General features: G+C 50.2%; 1 protein-coding gene across 2 annotated transcripts in view; it reads left to right on the top strand.

The window, feature by feature from the left end:
• Positions 1-6,158: 6,158 nt before the first annotated feature.
• The window catches only part of LOC134927130 (ly6/PLAUR domain-containing protein 2-like), an 82,388-nt gene continuing 69,524 nt past the window's right edge, over positions 6,159-19,022 (top strand). Inside the window, exon 1 of one of the 2 annotated variants that reach the window (XM_063921173.1) lies at positions 6,159-6,557. In XM_063921173.1, coding sequence (XP_063777243.1) covers positions 6,506-6,557 — 52 coding nt within the window. In that variant the 5' untranslated portion in view covers positions 6,159-6,505. Of the gene's footprint in view, positions 6,558-7,310; positions 7,525-19,022 lie in introns of those variants that run through there. The other variant, XM_063921172.1, reaches the window with a different exon arrangement.

Here is a 19,022-nt window from a genome sequence, read left to right as displayed (position 1 = left end):
TGTACTCTGTTTATGTTCTGCCTCCTGTAATGTAATGTTCTGTACTGCGTACTGTCCTACCGTTGCCAGATTTACTGCGCTGCTGACCACCTGTAGCGCCTTATAAAGAAATTTAATAATAACCTTAAAAACTCTCAAAGGCGACTTCTTTTAAGCTAATGAACATTGGAGTATAACAAATGGAAATTGTGTTTGCTTCATAGCAGGAACGTGCAGTCAGGGGAGGTAGGTGGCAGTGCCTCCCCTGTCATTAATGATTAAAATAATATAAAGAAGATACATATGACACATATTCTGTGTCATAAGTATCTGCTTTATATTAATCGAATCCCATTCCCTGCCTATATGTGTTTGGGAGGCACCGATCGTGGTGCCTCCCGGTGTGAATGGGAAAGATATGGAAACGGGGGCAGGCGCGGGCCGGGCCTAGCAATGGGCATTAAAAGCCCATTGAAAATACATGGGAAAGCGGCACCATTAGAGGTGCCGCTTTCATACAGGGACATGCTTTCAACCCATGAAAGCACGCCCCTGTCAGTGAGGCCACAGTGATTGGCCAGCGGATCCGTCACTGGATCCGCTATCAATCACTGTTGTGGGCGCGGTGGAGGTGCGGGCATCGGCGGAGGTGCTGGCGGCGGAGGTGCGGGTGGCGGAGGTGCGGGCGGCAGTGCAGTGTTTGGCAGCGGATCCAATTTCAAAAATGGCGCCTCAGCGTCATTTTTGAAATTCAAGATGGCTCGCTGCGTCATCGCCCCGCCCCCTCCGGCTGACTTATATAAGTCAGCGCGAGAGAGCGGCTGTCAGTCAGATGGCGGAGGAGAAGCGGAGAAGAGCTCCTCAAGACAGAAGACGCCGCCCACCAGGTGAAGACGCTGGAAGCCCTGGGGAAGGCGGCGGCCATGCAAAAGAGCTTAAAGGCCACCGCCTCCCAGGTGAAGACGCCGGAGGAAGATGCTGGAATCCCTGGGGAGGCGGCGGCCTTGCAAAAGAGCTTAAAGGCCACCGCCTCCCAGGTGAAGACGCCGGAGGAAGACGCTGGAATCCCTGGGGAGGCGGCAGCCTTGCAAAAGAGCTTAATGGCCGCCGCCCCCAGGTGAAGACGTCGGAGGAAGACGCTGGAAGCCCTGGGGAGGTGGCACCCCCCCAGGTGAAGACGCCGGAAGCCCTGGGGAGGCGGCGGCCATGCAAAAGAGCTTAAAGGCCACCGCTCCCAGGTGAAGGCCCTGTCGAATAAACTTTTTTTTTTTAAAGACAGTGTGGTGTTTTTATTTTAATATTTTCTTTACAGGTGGACTACAGGTGCCAGCAGGCCATTTATGTCCAGGCATGCTGGCACTTGTGGTTCTCCAAGTGCCAGCATGCTGGGGCAGGCTTGCTGGGACCTGTAGGGCACCTGTAAAGAACAATATTACTATTCTTTACAGGTGGACTACAGGTGCCAGCGGGCTATTTATGTCCGGGCATGCTGGCACTTGTGGTTCTCCAAGTGCCAGCATGCTGGGGCAGGCTTGCTGGGACCTGTAGGCCACCTGTACAGAACAATATTAACAAGGAACCCCGTATCCACCGCCACCACGGGTGCGGGGCATAGCACTGGGCTATCAGCCCAGTGCTGGTTATTGCTCGGTAGGGGGGCCCCATTTTTATTTTTTGGGGTCCCCACTTCCGAGGAATTCCAGCCCTGAGCTGACTAGTTTGGGGGGGGCAGATTAATGCTATGGCAGGGGACCCCATACCGCGTGTCTCCCCTACTATGGCATTACCCCCCTGGCTGGTTCTGCCTGGTGCTGGTTTCACCAATGTAAGGGGGGGGGGGGGGGGGGCTACACTTTTCCCCCCCACTCTATTGCAGGGGGGGGATTGTTAGCTGCTTGTGCCTCCCCAGCCACTGACCTCACCGCATGCCACTGCAGTGCTGTTTCTTGCGGCGGGCGAGCCGTGCAACCGCACGAGGCGCCGCCGCGGCACTTCTTGAACACTTTAAAATCCCCCCTCCTCCATCCTCCCGAGTACCCAGCTCGGGGGGCGGAGTTTCGTGGAACGACGCGGTGCGCCGAGGGGGAGTCAAGCCAGCGGCGCCGCGAAGAAGAGGGAGAGGCGGCTAAGAGCGGGAAGAATCGCTTCAACTGTAAGTCAGCCTCTCCCTCTCTCCCCCCCCCCCTCTGCCACCTGCCATCATATATAAAAAGGGGACACTCGCCTGCCATAATGTGTTAAATGGGGACACCTGCCTGCCATACTGTGTAAAATGGGGACACCTGCCTGCCGTACTGTGTAAAATGGGGACACGTGCCTGCCGCACTGTGTTAAATGGGGACACCTGCCTGCCATACTGTGTAAAATGGGGACACCTGCCTGCCGCACTGTGTTAAATGGGGACACCTGCCTGCCATACTGTGTAAAATGGGGACACCTGCCTGCCGCACTGTGTTAAATGGGGACACCTGCCTGCCATACTGTGTAAAATGGGGACACCTGCCTGCCGCACTGTGTTAAATGGGGACACCTGCCTGCCATACTGTGTAAAATGGGGACACCTGCCTGCTGCACTGTGTTAAATGGGGACACATGCCTGCCATAATGTGTAAAATGGGGACACCTGCCTGCCACACTGTGTTAAATGGGGACACCTGCCTGCCATACTGTGTAAAATGGGGACACCTGCCTGCCATACTGTGTAAAATGGAGACACTTGCCTGCCGTATTGTGTAAAATATGGACACTTGCCTGCTGTACTGTGTAAAATGGGGACACGTGCCTGCCGTACTGTGTAAAATGGGGACACGTGCCTGCCGTACTGTGTAAAATGGGGACTCTTGCCTGCCGTGCTGTGTAAAATGGGGACACTTGCCTGCCGCACTGTGTAAAATGGGGACACGTGCCTGCCGTATTGTGTAAAATGGGGACACCTGCCTGCCGCACTGTGTTAAATGGGGACACCTGCCTGCCATACTGTGTAAAATGGGGACACCTACCTGCCGCACTGTGTTAAATGGGGACTCCTGCCTGCCATACTGTGTAAAATGGGGACACCTGCCTGCTGCACTGTGTTAAATGGGGACACATGCCTGCCATACTGTGTAAAATGGGGACACCTGCCTGCCGCACTGTGTTAAATGGGGACACCTGCCTGCCATACTGTGTAAAATGGGGACTCCTGCCTGCCATACTGTGTAAAATGGGGACACCTGCCTGACATAATGTGTAAAATGGAGACACTTGCCTGCCGTATTGTGTAAAATATGGACACTTGCCTGCCGTACTGTGTAAAATGGGGACACGTGCCTGCCGGACTGTGTAAAATGGGGACTCTTGCCTGCCGTGCTTTGTTAAATGGGGACACTTGCCTGCCGCACTGTGTAAAATGGGGACACGTGCCTGCCGAAATGTGTAAAATGGGGACGCTTGCTTGCCGTACTGTGTAAAATGGGGACACCTGCCGGCCGTGCTGTGTAAAATGGGGACAATTGCCTGCCGTACTGTGTAAAATGGGGACATGTGCCTGCCGTATTGTGTAAAATGGGGACTCTTGCCTGCCATAATGTGTAAAATGGAGACACCTGCCTGCCGTATTGTGTAAAATGGGGACTCTTGCCTGCCGTATTGTGGAAAATGGGGACACTTGACTGCCGTATTGTGGAAAATGGGGACACTTGCCTGCCGTAACGTGTAAAATGGGGATTTAATGTATCAAGGGCATTGCGGTGTATGGCATAATATATATTTTTATTTTTTTCCTGTGCTCACCGTCATCTGTCGGTGCAAGGTGAAAAACTGGGGTGTAAGGTAGTCGATTCAGACGAGGCCACGCCCATTTTACAGAGACCGCGCCCATTTTATTGAGTCCACGCCCCCTTTGCCGGGAGCGCGCATACCTTTTACTTTTTATATCTATGGGGGGGGGGGCGCATTTTTTTGTTATGCCAATGGGGGGGCGCATTTTTAAATCTCGCACTGGGAGCCAAATTGGCTAGAAACAGCCCTGCGCCACTGCTTCATAGAGCACCTGAATGACTGACCAGCCAAGAATAAACGCTCAGCCTGCAGGATTTAGGAACATAATTGAGGAATCATGCTGTAGCTGTGTGTGTACAGTTTGCTTACCAAGTTTGGGTTTTAGGCAATCTACATTACATGTAACTTTGTTGCATTTTTGTGGCATTACCACTATTAGTAGTGTGAGTCATTGCAAAGAAATAGTACACATTGGGGGTCATTCCGAGTTGATTGCTCGTTGCCGATTTTCGCAACGAAGCAATTAAGGCGAAAATGCGCAAGTATTTTAGCTCAAAACTTAGTAGATTTACTCACGGCAGAACGAAGATTTTTCATCGTTGAAGTGATCGGAGTGTGATTGACAGGAAGTGGGTGTTTCTGGGCGGAAACTGACCGTTTCCTGGGAGTGTGCGGAAAAACGCAGGCGTGCCAGGATAAAACGCGGGAGTGTCTGGAGAAACGGGGGAGTGGCTGTCCGAACGCAGGGCGTGTTTGTGACGTCAAACCAGGAACGAAACGGTCGGAGCTGATCGCAGTGTAGGAGTAAGTCTCGAGCTACTCAGAAACTGCTAAGAATTTTCTATTCGCAATTCTGCTAATCTTTCGTTCGCAATTCTGCTAAGCAAAGATACACTCCCAGAGGGCGGCGGCCTAGCGTGTGCAATGCTGCTAAAATCAGCTAGCGAGTGAACAACTCGGAATCACCCCCATTATTCTGTAGTAATTGTTCCTTAAAGTTTTTATTATATCTGTTGAAGTTGTACTTCCACTTATAAAACAATGTAATTAAACCAGCTAATTAAAATTAGGAATTAGGTTAACGTTCCCCGAGTACAAGTAAGGTGCAATATTTATAGTGTTGCATTACTATATTATAGTGTGTGAAGTGTTATCGCTACTGTAATTAAATTCTTAAGGAGATCTGAGAAACAAACTGTCAAAGAGCTCCAGATTAATAAAGTGGATATTATTGTATTAATGGTGTAAATTATTGCATTGGGGTTTGGGGACCACCTGCCTCTCTGCTGTGGGTGTGGAAAAGAATTCACATTGGGAACCTCTAGCGTGGTGAGAAATTCCATATTAAAGATCCAGAAATATTAATTGGCTATTACATAAGCAGCTCTATTCATTAACCCTGACACCTAAGTAATAATATATTGAATCACCTAGCAATGCGGCATATTATTGTTTAAACTCTCTAACACAATACAGGACAAGTGCATCTGTGTGTAAACACTTTAAGCAACATGCCTTCTAATCTCCCATAAGGCACTAATTCTGCGTGTTATTTACAGCAGCCCCCGTTACCTCCCAGTCACCGCTCGAGATTGCTCCATAGTCTGCGTATACAGGGGGGTCATTCCAAGTTGATTGCATGCTGCAACTTTTTCATCCCGTGCGATCAACTAGACCCCGCCTATGGGGGAGTGTATTTTTGCATAGCAAGGCTGCGATCGCTTGTGCAGCACTGCTATGCAAAAAAAGTTTTGTGTAGAACAAGACCAGGGTAAGAGTTAATTACCCTGTGCGATCAATCCAGCGTTGCAGGTCCCGGAATTACATCAGACATCCGCCCTCCAAACGCCTGGACATGCCTGCGTACGCCGCACCACTCCCAGAAAATGGTCAGTTGACACCCACAGACGCCCTCTTCCTGTCAATCTCCTTGCGATCGGCTGTGCGAATGCATTCTTCATTAAATCCATTGCCCAGCAACGATCCGCTTTGTAGCTGTACGACGCGCCTGCGCATTGCGGTGCATACGCATGCGCAGTAGTAACCTGTTTGCATCGCGCTGCAAAAAACGTCAGTGAGCGATCAACTCGGAATGACCCCCATAGTTCTTCGTACGTGCGCCCAACGCATGCAAAGATGAAAAACATCGCTACACTGCGTTCGATATCGCCGCTGCATCCGAATCAGGCCACAAATTTATAAATGCTAAATATTCCACATAATTAATCAGAACATACAATATTTTATTTGGTACAGGTTTTGCAGTGAGGAGATTCTATCTTTACTGTGACATATATCTTTCTGTGTCTCAGGCTGGTTTGTTAAGTATCTAAAAAAAAAAAAGGAAAAAAAGGAATTTTTGTGGGTGGCAGGATATAAGTAGTAACTGCCGGAACCTCCTCATTCTGCCCCGAAGGTGGATACTTGAAGTAGCAGTGTAAGGGAAATCTGTTGTCCTAAGCCAGGAGTGAGTGCTGTCTGGGGGACCTGCTGAAATCTGAACCCTCTGCTCACCGTCAGCATTTTATTAACTCTTTAAATAATGAGATTGCACATTCATGAGTGATTTTATGAACTGTGTCAACCGAGGTGACAGCTGGAAGAGCTGGTTTCATTCATTCTTGGAAAAGAACATCTACAAAAAAAAGGAACCAACGTCTACGCCTCTATCATTTTCACAATCCTCTAACGAGGGCAGAGGACCTTTTCTACATCGCTCACATCCAAGAGGAGATTCTGTAAAACTCAAGAGAACTGAAAAGTCAAAATGAAACCCTTCCTCATATCTGCTGTGAGCCTGGCTCTGTGCCTCCTGCTAGGTAAGGATCCAACTATTTGCTACCTGTGTTAAACTAGAGAATTGCCTAAAGCCACAATGCTCAGTACCTAGCACAGATCATTAAAAGCCAAGTGCAAACCTAAACGTTTCAAAGATGACATGTTCTACCTAGTCTGCCGTTTACTTACAGCATGAACGGGTTGTTCTAAGGCAGGGATGTGATTATTCCAAAGATGTGCAAATATGTTCTCTACAGTTCTTTCTAAATTGCAGTATGTCTTCTGTAATTCTATTCTAAGCATCTAGTATTCTTCCAGTACGATAATATGTTGTGCATTTACTCCTGTGCATTCCGAATATGTTTGCAAGTAGTGTCCACCTGCTCTAGAGCTCCATATACTTTGGACAATTCTGCCCTCCTGAAGCTTGTGGGTACATTCTCTAGCAGAGTGTATCTAACCAATGCCTTTTTGTGAAGTCTGTTTGTGGCATACTGGAATGTTAGGAGACAAGAGATATTTGAAAGTTCCAAAAGCCATTTGATTCTTATCAGTGAGTGGGGAAGTTTATGGCCCACAAACCAGTTAAACCAGTCACTTGCAGACCCTGCCACATGAAGGGGGTTAGGACTGGAAGTGTAGGGGGTTTTGAGTAGAAGGAACAAAGCACAGGCTAGGGGCAGTGTGAGCTGAGGACTGAGATGGAGGGCACAGGCTAAGTGACCAGGAGAACCACAGTCTGGGGACTGTGGAACAAGCATGGTACTCCACAGTACCTGGCATTATGGAGAGAAGAGCAGCGTGTGGGTGTTGCTATGAAGAGAGGGAGAGCCCATATCTGCAGTGTAACAGGAGAGCCAGCAGCTTCAGTGAGAGATGGAGAGTGCAGTGTGAGAACCACAGTATGCAGAGTACAGTGGATGGAACCAGGAACAAAGGGGATCCCACCTTCAGGGGTACCCAAGAAGCAGGACGGGAGGTGTGAGTCTTCGGGAGAGGACTATCTGGGTGAGTGGTAGGAAACCACGTGTGGTGGAAGGCCCCCAGTAACGTGCCCATGAGATATCCCATTTAGATAGAGCCTCAAAAACTGTTTAGGCCTCTGTATATGCATCACAGCCCCATCATGCCCCTTGATATGCCCCATCACCCATTTACAAGTACTGTATGCCCCACATGTGCCTCAGAGATCACTCCTGCCCCCTTATACTGTATGTCTCAGAGCCCATTCATGCCGCTTACATGCCTCAGAGTCTATTTATTTCTCCTTATATGTCTCAGAGCCAATTTAGCCCATTCATGCCCCCTCGATTAGTGTGGTGACGGTCGCCACCAGGCCGAAGCGTAGCAAGTGCAGCTAGCTCACAAGGGGACATGCTGCACTTGAGGTTGGGATTCCACCATCAGCAATTCGACCACCAGGATCCCGACAGTTGGGATTTCATGCTGAATCCTTCAAAATAGCATCAATTCTTCTAGGTACACTTGCACACAGTTTTTGAAGGAACTCAGCTGGAAGGTTGTTCCAAACATCTTGGAGAACTAACAGTAGATCTTCTGTGGATGTAGGCTTGCTCAAATTCTTCCATCTCTTCATGTAATCCCATACAGACTCGATGATGTTGAGATCAGGGCTCTGTAAGGGCCATATCATCACTTCTAGGACTCCTTGTTCTTCCTTACGCTGAAGATATTTCTTAATGACATTGACTGTATGTTTGGGGTCATTGTCCTGCTGCTGAATACATTTGAAGCTTATCAGACGCCTCACTGGTGGTATTGCATGATAGATAAGTACCTGCCTGTATTTCTCAGCATTGAGGACACCATTAATCCTTACTAAATCCCCAACTCCATTTGCTGAAATGCAGCCCCAAATTAGCAAGATACCTCCACCATGCCTCACTGTTGCCTGCAGACACTCATTATTGTACCACTCTCCTGCCCTTTGGTGAACAAACTGCCTGCTGTTACAGACTGTAACTCATCAGTCCAGAGTACCTGCTGCCATTTTTCTGCACCCCAGTTCCTATGTTTTTGTCCATAGCCATGGCCACGTTTCCACTTCGAAGGTATGGTGTTTTGGCCGTAATTCTTCCATTAAGACCACTTCTGGCACAAACTTCTCCGAACAGTGGATGGGTGTACCTGAGTCTCACTGGTTTCCTCTAGTTCTGAGCTGATGGCACTGCTGGACATCTTCCAATTTTGAAGGGAAGTAAGCATGATGTGCCTTTCATCTGATGCACTAGGTCTCCTTGGCCGACCACTGTGTCTACGGACCTCAACGTTGCCCGTTTCTTTGTTCTTCTTCAAAAGAGATGGAACAGCACATATATACTGAAACCCAGGTATGTATATCTTCTATATATTTGCCCAACTCTGTGATTCTGTGCCTGGCCGTAACGCTGGGCGGAGTCACAGGCACAGATCTGGCCAGGAACAGTCCCCTCTCCATCTCCGCCCAGTCCCCTCCCCATCTCCGCCCAGTCCCCTCCCCATCTCCGCCCAGTCCCCTGTCTCCCTTCTCCCGGTACACTCTCTGGTGACAGAGCAGCCGCTGACTGTGAGCGGAACTCACACTACCCGCCTCACAGACTAGCGGCTGCTGCAGAGTTCAGGGGGACATGCTGAGCACTGGCAGCTGCTCTCGCTCCCCCTCCCACCCGCGGCAACCACCCGCATCTGCCCCCACCCGCGGCACTCTCGCCCTCTCCCCCTCCCGCAGCACCAACATCCGCGGCACTCCCGCTCAGAGGCGTCACTTACTGTTATAACACCCGGTGCGGTCGCGGGTGAAAAGGGGGCGTGGCTTCGTGGAAGGGGCGTGGCTTTACGTCCCGACCCGCTTTTTCGGCACATTGTGGGTCGGGGGATACGGCCTTCACCCGGACACTGCTGAATCTGCAGTGCTGGCTTCTGCGCTGTGACAGGAGCCGGGTTGCAGCATCCAGCTGCTGTCACTGAGCAGGAGCCGGCACTTTGGTGTCACCCCTCAGAGGGGAACACCCGGGTGCGGCCCGCACCCCCCGCACCCACGTTGTGGCGCCACTGCTCCTGCCCCCTCCCCCACCCGTAGCACAAACACCCGCCGCATCCACTCACCACCCGCGGCACTCCCGCCCCCTCCCCCACCCAGAGCACAAACACCCACGCCACCCACCCGCGGCACTCCCACCCTCTCCCCCACCCGCAGCACCAACACCCGCGCCACCTACCCGCGGCACCCACCGCATCCACCCACCACCCGTGGCACTCCACCCCCTCCCCCACCCGCACCACCCGTGGCACTCTGCCCCCTCCCCCACCCACAGCACCAACACCCGCTGCCCCCCCTGCGGCACCCAACGCATCCCCCACATCCGCTCCCACCCGCGGCACTCCCGCCCCCACCCGTAGCTCCCACACCTGCAGCACCCCCGCCCCTCCCCCACCCGCAGCAACCCTGCCCCTCCCCCATACCCACCCTCTTCCCCACCCGCAGCACCAACACTGCGCCACCTACCGCGGCAACCACCGCATCCACCCACCACCCATGGCACTCCACCCCCTCCCCCACCCGCAGCACCAACACCCGCACCACCCGTGGCACTCTGCCCCCTCCCCCACCCACAGCACCAACACCCGCTGCCCCCCCCTGCGGCACCCAATGCATCCCCCACATCCGCTCCCACCCGCGGCACTCCCGCCCCCACCCGTAGCTCCCACACCTGCAGCACCCCCCGCACCTCCCCCACCCGCTGCAACCCTGCCCCTCCCCCATACCCACCACTCCCCCCCGCTGCACCCTTCACCCAACCCGCACCACCACCACATCTGCCCCTCCTGCACCCGCACACCCCCCAACCCTCGGAATCCCAGCAGCTGCCTCCCACCACCCAACTGCACCACCACTGCTCCAGCCCCTGCCCCCCTCCGCACTTGTCCCCCCACCCATGGCACCATGCCCCCACCCCCAGCACCCCCCTTCCCCATCCACGGCACTCCCACACCAGCTTCTCCCACACCCACATCACCCCTGCTCCCAACCCCCCACCCATGGCACCCACGCCCCTCTGGCACCCCCGCCCCTCTCCTACGCACAGCATTCCTGCTCCCGCACCCCCACCCCTCCCCTACCTGTAGCACCCGCCCCTGCAACCGTGGTACACTCAAACCCAACCCCCCAAATGCACCACACCGGCAAACCGCCCCCTCCCCCACCCTTGGCACCCCCCCACTCCACCCCCATACCCACCTCTCCCCCCGCTACACCCCTGCATCCTCCACTCCACCCGCACCACCACCGCATCTGCCCCTCCTGCACCCACCCCTCCCCCATCCGCAACACCCCTGCTCCTGCACCCCCTTCCCCACCCACGCCACACCCCCAACCCTCAGAACCCCCGCAGCCGCCTTCCACCCCCCATCCGCACCCGCCACTGCCCCCCCACACCTGTCCCCCACCCATGGCACAATGCCCCCATGCCCAGAACCCCCCCCCCCTCCCCTACCCACGGCACTCCCGCACCAGCTTCTCCCACAGCCCCCCCAACCCTCCCAAACCCACATCACCCCTGCTCCCAACTCCCCACCCATGGCACCCCGACCCTCCACTATGCACAGCACCCCTGCTCCCGCACCCCCACCCCTCCCCTACCTGCAGCACCCCCCCACCCGCCCCTGCAACCATAGCACCCTCACCCCCACCCACCCCCGACCGCACCACCCCGGCTAACTGCCCCCTCCCCCACCTGCGGCACCCCGCCCCTTCTCCACTCCACCCCCATACCCACCTCTCCCCCGCTACACCCCTCCACCCCACCCGCAGCACCACCACCGCATTTGCCCCTCCTGCACCCGCCCCTCCCCCATCCGCAACACCCCTGCTCCCGCACCCCCTCCCCCACCCGCGCCAACCCTCGGAAACCCCGGCAGCCGCCTCCCACACCCCAACCGCAGCACTACTGCACCCGTCCCTGCCCCCCGCACCTGTCCCCACACCCATGGCACCACACTCCCACCCGCAGCCCCCCACTCCCCCACCCACGGCACTCCCACACCAGCTTCTCCCACAATCCCTCCCACACCCATATCACCCCTGCTCCCAACCATCCACCCATGGCACCCCGCCCCTCCCCTACGCACAGGACCCCTGCTCCCCCATCCCTCCCCTTCCTGCAGCACCACCCGCCCCCGCAACCGTGGCACCCACCCAACCACACCACCCCGCCAAATAGCCCCCTCCCCCACCCACAGCACCCCTGCACCCGCCCCTCCCCCCCAACACCCACACACCTGCCCCTCCACCACCTGCAACACCACCACAGCCGTCCCTCACCAACTGCGTTAACCCAGCACCAGCCCATTGTGTATAAGTGGCGCTGCTACCTGTGCACACTGTGTGTATAAGCGGTTCTGCTACCTGTGGGCACTGTGTGTATAAGCGGCTTTGCTACCTGTGGGTATTGTGTGTATACGCCGCTCTGCTACCTGTGGGTATTGTGTGTACACGTGGCTCTGCTACCTGTGCTCATTGTGTGTATAAGCACCTCTGCTACCTGTGGGCACTGTGTATAAGCGCCTCTGCTACCTGGAGGTATTGTGTGTATAAGCGGCTCTGCTAGCTGTGGGCACTGTGTGTATAAGCGGCTCTGCCCCCTGTGGGTATTGTGTGTATAAGCGGTTCTGCTACCTGTGGGTCATGTGTGTACATGTGGCTCTGCTACCTGTGCCCATTGTGTGTATAAGCGCCTCTGCTACCTGTGGGCACTGTGTGTATAAGCGCCTCTGCTACCTGGGGGTATTGTGTGTATAAGCGGCTCTGCTACCTGTGGGCACTGTGTTTATAAGCACCTCTGCCCCCTGTGGGTATTGTGGTGTATAAGCGGTTCTGCTACCTGTGGGTAATGTGTGTATAAGCGGCTCTGCTACCTGTGGGTATTGTGTGTATAAGCGGTTCTGCTACCTGTGGGTATTGTGTGTATAAGCGGCTCTGCTACCTGTGGGCACTGTGTGTATAAGCGCCTCTGCCCCCTGTGGGTATTGTGTGTATAAGCGGCTCTGCTACCTGTGGCCACTGTGTGTATAAATAGCTCTGCTACCTGTGGGTATTGAGTGTATAAGCGGCTCTGCTACCTGTGGCCATTGTGTGTATAAGCGGCTCTGCTACCTGTGGGTATTGTGTGTATAAGCGGCTCTGCTACCTGTGGCCACTGTGTGTATAAATGGCTCTGCTACCTGTGGGTATTGAGTGTATAAGCGGCTCTGCTACCTGTGGCCATTGTGTATATAAGCGGCTCTGCTACCTGTGGGTATTGTGTGTATAAGCGGCTCTGCTACCTGTGGCCACTGTGTGTATAAGCGGCTCTGCTACCTGTGGGTATTGAGTGTATAAGCGGCTCTGCTACCTGTGGCCATTGTGTGTATAAGCGGCTCTGCTACCTGTGGCCATTGTGTGTATAAGCGGCTCTGCTACCTGTTGGCACTGTGTGTATAAGCGCCTCTGCCCCCTGTGGGTATTGTGTGTATAAGCGGTTCTGCTACTTGTGGGTAATGTGTGTACATGTGGCTCTGCTACCTGTGGGTATTGTGTGTATAAGCGCCTCTGCTACCTGTGGGCACTGTGTGTATATTATAAGCGCCTCTGCTACCTGGGGGTATTGTGTGTATAAGCGGCTCTGCTACCTGTTGGCACTGTGTGTATAAGCGCCTCTGCCCCCTGTGGGTATTGTGTGTATAAGCGGTTCTGCTACTTGTGGGTAATGTGTGTATAAGCGTCTCTGCTACCTGTGGGTATTGTGTGTATAAGCGGTTCAGCTACCTGTGGGTATTGTGTGTATAAGCGGCTCTGCTACCTGTGGCCATAGTGTGTATAAGTGGCTCTGCTACCTGTAGCCACTGTGTGTATAAGCGCCTCTGCTACCTGTTGGGTATTGTGTGTATAAGCGGCTCTGCTACCTGTGGGTATTGTGTGTATAAGCGGCTCTGCTACCTGTGGCCATTGTGTGTATAAGCGGCTCTGCTACCTGTGGGTATTGTGTGTATAAGCGGCTCTGCTACCTGTGGCCATAGTGTGTATAAGCGGCTCTGCTACCTGTGGGCACTGTGTGTATAAGCGGTTCTGCTACCTGTGGGTATTGTGTGTATAAGCGGCTTTGCTACCTGTGGCCATAGTATGTATAAGCGGCTCTGCTACCTGTGGGCACTGTGTGTATAAGCGCCTCTGCTACCTGTTGGGTATTGTGTGTATAAGCGGCTCTGCTACCTGTGGGTATTGTGTGTATAAGCGGCTCTGCTACTTGTGGCCATTGTGTGTATAAGCGGCTCTGCTACCTGTGGCCACAGCACCTTGGTATCTTATCTACAGTGCATTGCTGTTACTCATCTGGTACTTCATAATGCAGACACTAGCAGTATATACTACACTATGTTATTCATTGTGCCCTGTGGTCACTCTGCACGCCCTCACAAAGGCCTACGCCCCCTTGACAATCGCACGCCCTCCCCCCTTACAATATTTACCCATTGCCATAAAAAAAAAATCAGGTAATACTCCATGTAATAACAATTATAGCACAGCTGAAGCCCGTGCAGGGGATAATGGGTCGTAGCCTCTTGCAACGGTATTTTCTCTCTAACCCCTTGCCTCTCTTTATCCTCTCCCTACCACCCTGACTCTCCCTATCCTTTACCGATCGCACAGCGTGTCTGTACATTCCCTTTCTCCCCCCCTACGCCTCTCTATCTCATCTCAACCGGACACCATTTCTGTATGCCCTCTATACTGCCCTGCGTTTCTGATGCTGTTATCTACCGCCCTGCGCATGTTCAAAACCGTGCAGAGGTTAACGGGGCGTAGCCTCTAACGACGGTGTGAAGAGCGCCCGTAGGGCGCGATGAATCACCTAGTATATATATATATATATATATATATATAGTCCCAGAAGAAAAGAAACCAGCACCTCCAAATTACTGCATAATAAAATCTTTATCAAAAAATAAGACCTTAAAAGCACCAGAGGCAAGAAACATTAGTAGAAGCACATGGGGTGTCAAAAAACTGCATAATATCATATCACCATTTCAACGTGGTAAGTAGTGCAAGCCTCCAGCAACAAACAGGTAGGTCGATAGCTGTTTCGGTGCTCAGAGGCACCTTCCTCATGGACAGTGAACCTGTAATGAAAAGTGTGTCTCTTATACCCACCAGAAACGAGTAAAGTATGCTCACCTAATTGGAAACTGGGCGCAGCTGTATCAATCCGGCATCGTCTCCACAAAACAAAGAATAAACTACAACCTACTAGTAATGGGCAATATTATAGTAAATCATTAATTAATGCCCCAAAGCAACTAGATTACAATACTCTATATATACTGGCAGGTATATTAGACACACCTAAACATGCTAAACAAAAAAGTGAAAAAACAAAAACAAAAAAAACAAGAACAAGGACACTAAGATTAGATTTACGTTATCATTTAGTGAGATTTCTATCAACTATCTTGATGTGTGTATAGTTAAACAGGGGGATGAATTATCCACACAAATTTACAGGAAAGCAACCGACAAAAATACGTTGCTATCAGCAGATAGCTTCCATCCGGCCCCTTTAAAGCGGGGTCTTCCTCTTTCACAGCTATTACGAGTAGTACGTATTACATCTAATGTGGCGGAGCTACCACGGGCATTGGAAGAAATGGGCACACGCTTTGTACAAAGGGGATATGCACAAAATGAAATCAATGATGCTATTACAACATGTATAAATACCAAACGGGAGGATGCTTTGGAATCCAGAAAGAAGGATGCCACAACTGATCGAATGATTTTCTCCTCTACTTATTCTATAGCCTCAAGACATATTCGTGATGTCATACTTAAACATTGGCACATCATTCAGGCTGATGCGACTATAGGAACATTGGCCCTCATTCCGAGTCGTTCGCTCGGTAAATTTCATCGCATCGCAGTGATTTTCCGCTTAGTGCGCATGCGTAATGTCCGCACTGCGACTGCGCCAAGTAATTTTGCAATGAAGATAGTATTTTTACTCACGGCTTTTTCTTCGCTCCGGCGATCGTAATGTGATTGACAGGAAATGGGTGTTACTGGGCGGAAACAGGCCGTTTTATGGGCGTGTGGGAAAAAACGCTACAGTTTCCGGAAAAAACGCGGGAGTGGCTGGAGAAACGGAGGAGTGTCTGGGCGAACGCTGGGAGTGTTTGTGACGTCAACCCAGGAACGACAAGCACTGAACTGATCGCAGATGCCGAGTAAGTCTGAAGCTACTCTGAAACTGCTAAGAAGTTTGTAATCGCAATATTGCGAATACATCGTTCGCAATTTTAAGAAGCTAAGATTCACTCCCAGTAGGCGGCGGCTTAGCGTGTGCAATACTGCTAAAATCGCCTTGCGAGCGAACAACTCGGAATGACCTCCATTATGCAAAAATGTTCCACTCTTTTGCTACAAGAGGAGTAAGAACATTAAAGATATTATAGCACCATCAGATATTGGTCCGATCAGATCTAAATGTTGGTTACAACCCAAGTTGGGTGTTTTCAAATGCCATGGGTGTGCAAACTGCAGTTTCCTGACGCTAGGAGATTCTTTTTTTGATCATCAGAATGGCAAGAGATTCAAAATAAAGCATCATTTGGATTGCAACAGCCGGTATGTTGTATATCTTATATCCTGTCCGTGCCGTCTACTATACGTTGGGAAAACAATTAGGACATTGAAGGAGAGAATTTCAATGCACCGTTCCTCTATAAAAAAAGCCTATGTTACATTGGACTTGAATACACCACCAGTGGCTAAGCACTTTGTGATGAGTGGACATACCATTAAAGATTTTCGCTGCATGCCAATAGATTGTGTCCCCCCACTGAGACGAGGGGGTGATCGTGGACGTATTTTACTCCAGCGTGAAGCCCATTGGATAGCCCGACTCAATTCTGTTGCACCGAATGGACTAAATGAGAGTCAAGGATTTGGTTGTTTTCTATAGGATACAATAATCTGTTAGGGACTATATAGCCTGATAAAGTTATTTTGTTCCTATTCTTGGTTTTTTGGTTTTTGTTTTTTCACTTTTTTGTTTAGCATGTTTAGGTGTGTCTAATATACCTGCCAGTATATAGAGTATTGTAATCTAGTTGCTTTGGGGCATTAATTAATGATTTACTATAATATTGCCCATTACTAGTAGGTTGTAGTTTATTCTTTGTTTTGTGGAGACGATGCCGGATTGATACAGCTGCGCCCAGTTTCCAATTAGGTGAGCATACTTTACTCGTTTCTGGTGGGTATAAGAGACACACTTTTCATTACAGGTTGACTGTCCATGAGGAAGGTGCCTCTGAGCACCGAAACAGCTGTCGACCTACCTGTTTGTTGCTGGAGGCTTGCACTACTTACCACGTTGAAATGGTGATATGATATTATGCAGTTTTTTGACACCCCATGTGCTTCTACTAATGTTTCTTGCCTCTGGTGCTTTTAAGATCTTATTTTTTGATAAAGATTTTATTATGCAGTAATTTGGAGGTGCTGGTTTCTTTTCTTCTGGGACTATTGTAACATATTATGTATCCAGCACTCCTAACATGGACAATACTGTGTGCGGCAGGCTATACCACTAATCTATATATATATATATATATATATATATATATATATATTTGCATGTGGAATGGCACTCTTGGTTCAGATTCCTGTGTAATGCCGGGGTGCCCTCCTCTGGTTTGCATACATGGGATGTGTCTATATAGAATAGACCAGGCGGCACTCCTCCGGTCTTTAAAACAAGTGGATTAAAGCTACACTTGCTTTAAAGACCGAAGGAGTGCAGCCTGGTCTATTCTATAGAGTCACATCCCATATATATATATATATATATATATATATATATATATATATATATATGTGTGTCCAAAAATCAGAGGCGGCACTCAGAGGCTGGTGAATAAATGAATGCTGTATTCAAGTGAGGTCAACGTTTCAGGGACCACCTCCCCGTCTTCAGGACCCGAAACATTGACCTCACTTGAATACAGCATTCATTTGTTCACCAGCCTCTGAGTGCCGCCTCTGATTTTTGGACACTAAGCATTAGGGGCGGGTTCCCTGGGGAAGGCACCAGAGCACACCCTTTGGGGGGAGGCTTGGAGTACCGGAGCTACACTTTTGATATATATATATATATATATATATATATATATATATATATATATATATATATATATATATATATATATGTCTGTCCTATATCCAAAATGCACCCTAATGGCTATTAACACTATCCCCCTACTTAATGACATGGACAGATGGATTTTAGAGCTAGGCAACACAATGAAGCCACCATAGATATATGCACTCAAATAAATATTTATACAATGTATATTTATATACATTTAATGTGGGCAGAAGTTGGTGGTGGTCTGTGCTCTTAATAATGCATACTGTACTGTAGATCAGGTCAGAACATGTTAAAACTAGGGGCCCAGTTATCAACAGGTGCTAAAACTCTTTGCGTATTATAAATGGTGCTCCAACTAACCAGCTTCCAACTGTCATTTTTCACACAAAAGACAGGCGCTGACACATGACAGTTTGGAGCTGATTGGCTGGAGCACTATTTATCATACTTAAGGAGTTTTATCATCCACATTGCGTTTTAACACTCATTGATAAATAAGCCCATAAGGGATCTGCTTTAGAAGGTAGAGGTACCAACTTCTATTTGGTAGCTTATTTGTTAAGGGGTTGTGGTGATAACTGTGTCATGTGTATTAGCGTCACTGTGGTAATGTGTAATTAATGTGTCATTAAATAACAAAGAAAATAGTATTGCGAAGTGTGAACATCGTAAGTTCAATAATGTCCATACTGTCAGATGATTATGACAGGGTTCAATTAAATATTATACAATAGTCTATTATTATTATTATTATTATTATTATTATAATGATGATGATGATGATGATGGTGATGACTGCAGCAGCAGCATTCAGGGAAAATAGCCAGCGTACAAGAAAGAGTTTCCTACTGCTCATTGTAATGTGGTATTAAATGAACTGGAGAGGATTATAGTACATAATGTAAACTGGTGCACTGTAATGTGGCGTAATATGAATTAGTGGCTCTGTAATGTGGCGTAATATGAATTAGGGGCACTGTAATGTGGCATAATATGAATTAGGGGCACTGTAATGTGGCATAATATGAATTAGGGGCACTGTAATGTGGCACCATATGAAGGTGAGGCACTATAGTGTGGCGTAATATGAATTAGGGGCACTGTAATGTGGCACAATATGAAGTTGAGGCACTATAGTGTGGCGTAATATGAATTAGGGGCACTGTAATGTGGCACAATATGAAGTTGAGGCACTGTAGTGTGGCGTAATATGAATTAGGGGCACTGTTATGTGGCACAATATGAAGTGGAGGCACTGTAGTGTGGCGTAATATGAATTAGTGGCAGTGTAATGTGGCACAATATGAAGTTGAGGCACTA

Source organism: Pseudophryne corroboree, chromosome 5 (assembly GCF_028390025.1).
Source record: "Pseudophryne corroboree isolate aPseCor3 chromosome 5, aPseCor3.hap2, whole genome shotgun sequence".
Classification (NCBI taxonomy): Eukaryota; Metazoa; Chordata; class Amphibia; order Anura; family Myobatrachidae; genus Pseudophryne; species Pseudophryne corroboree.
This window is presented reverse-complemented; position numbering and strand designations above follow the sequence as displayed.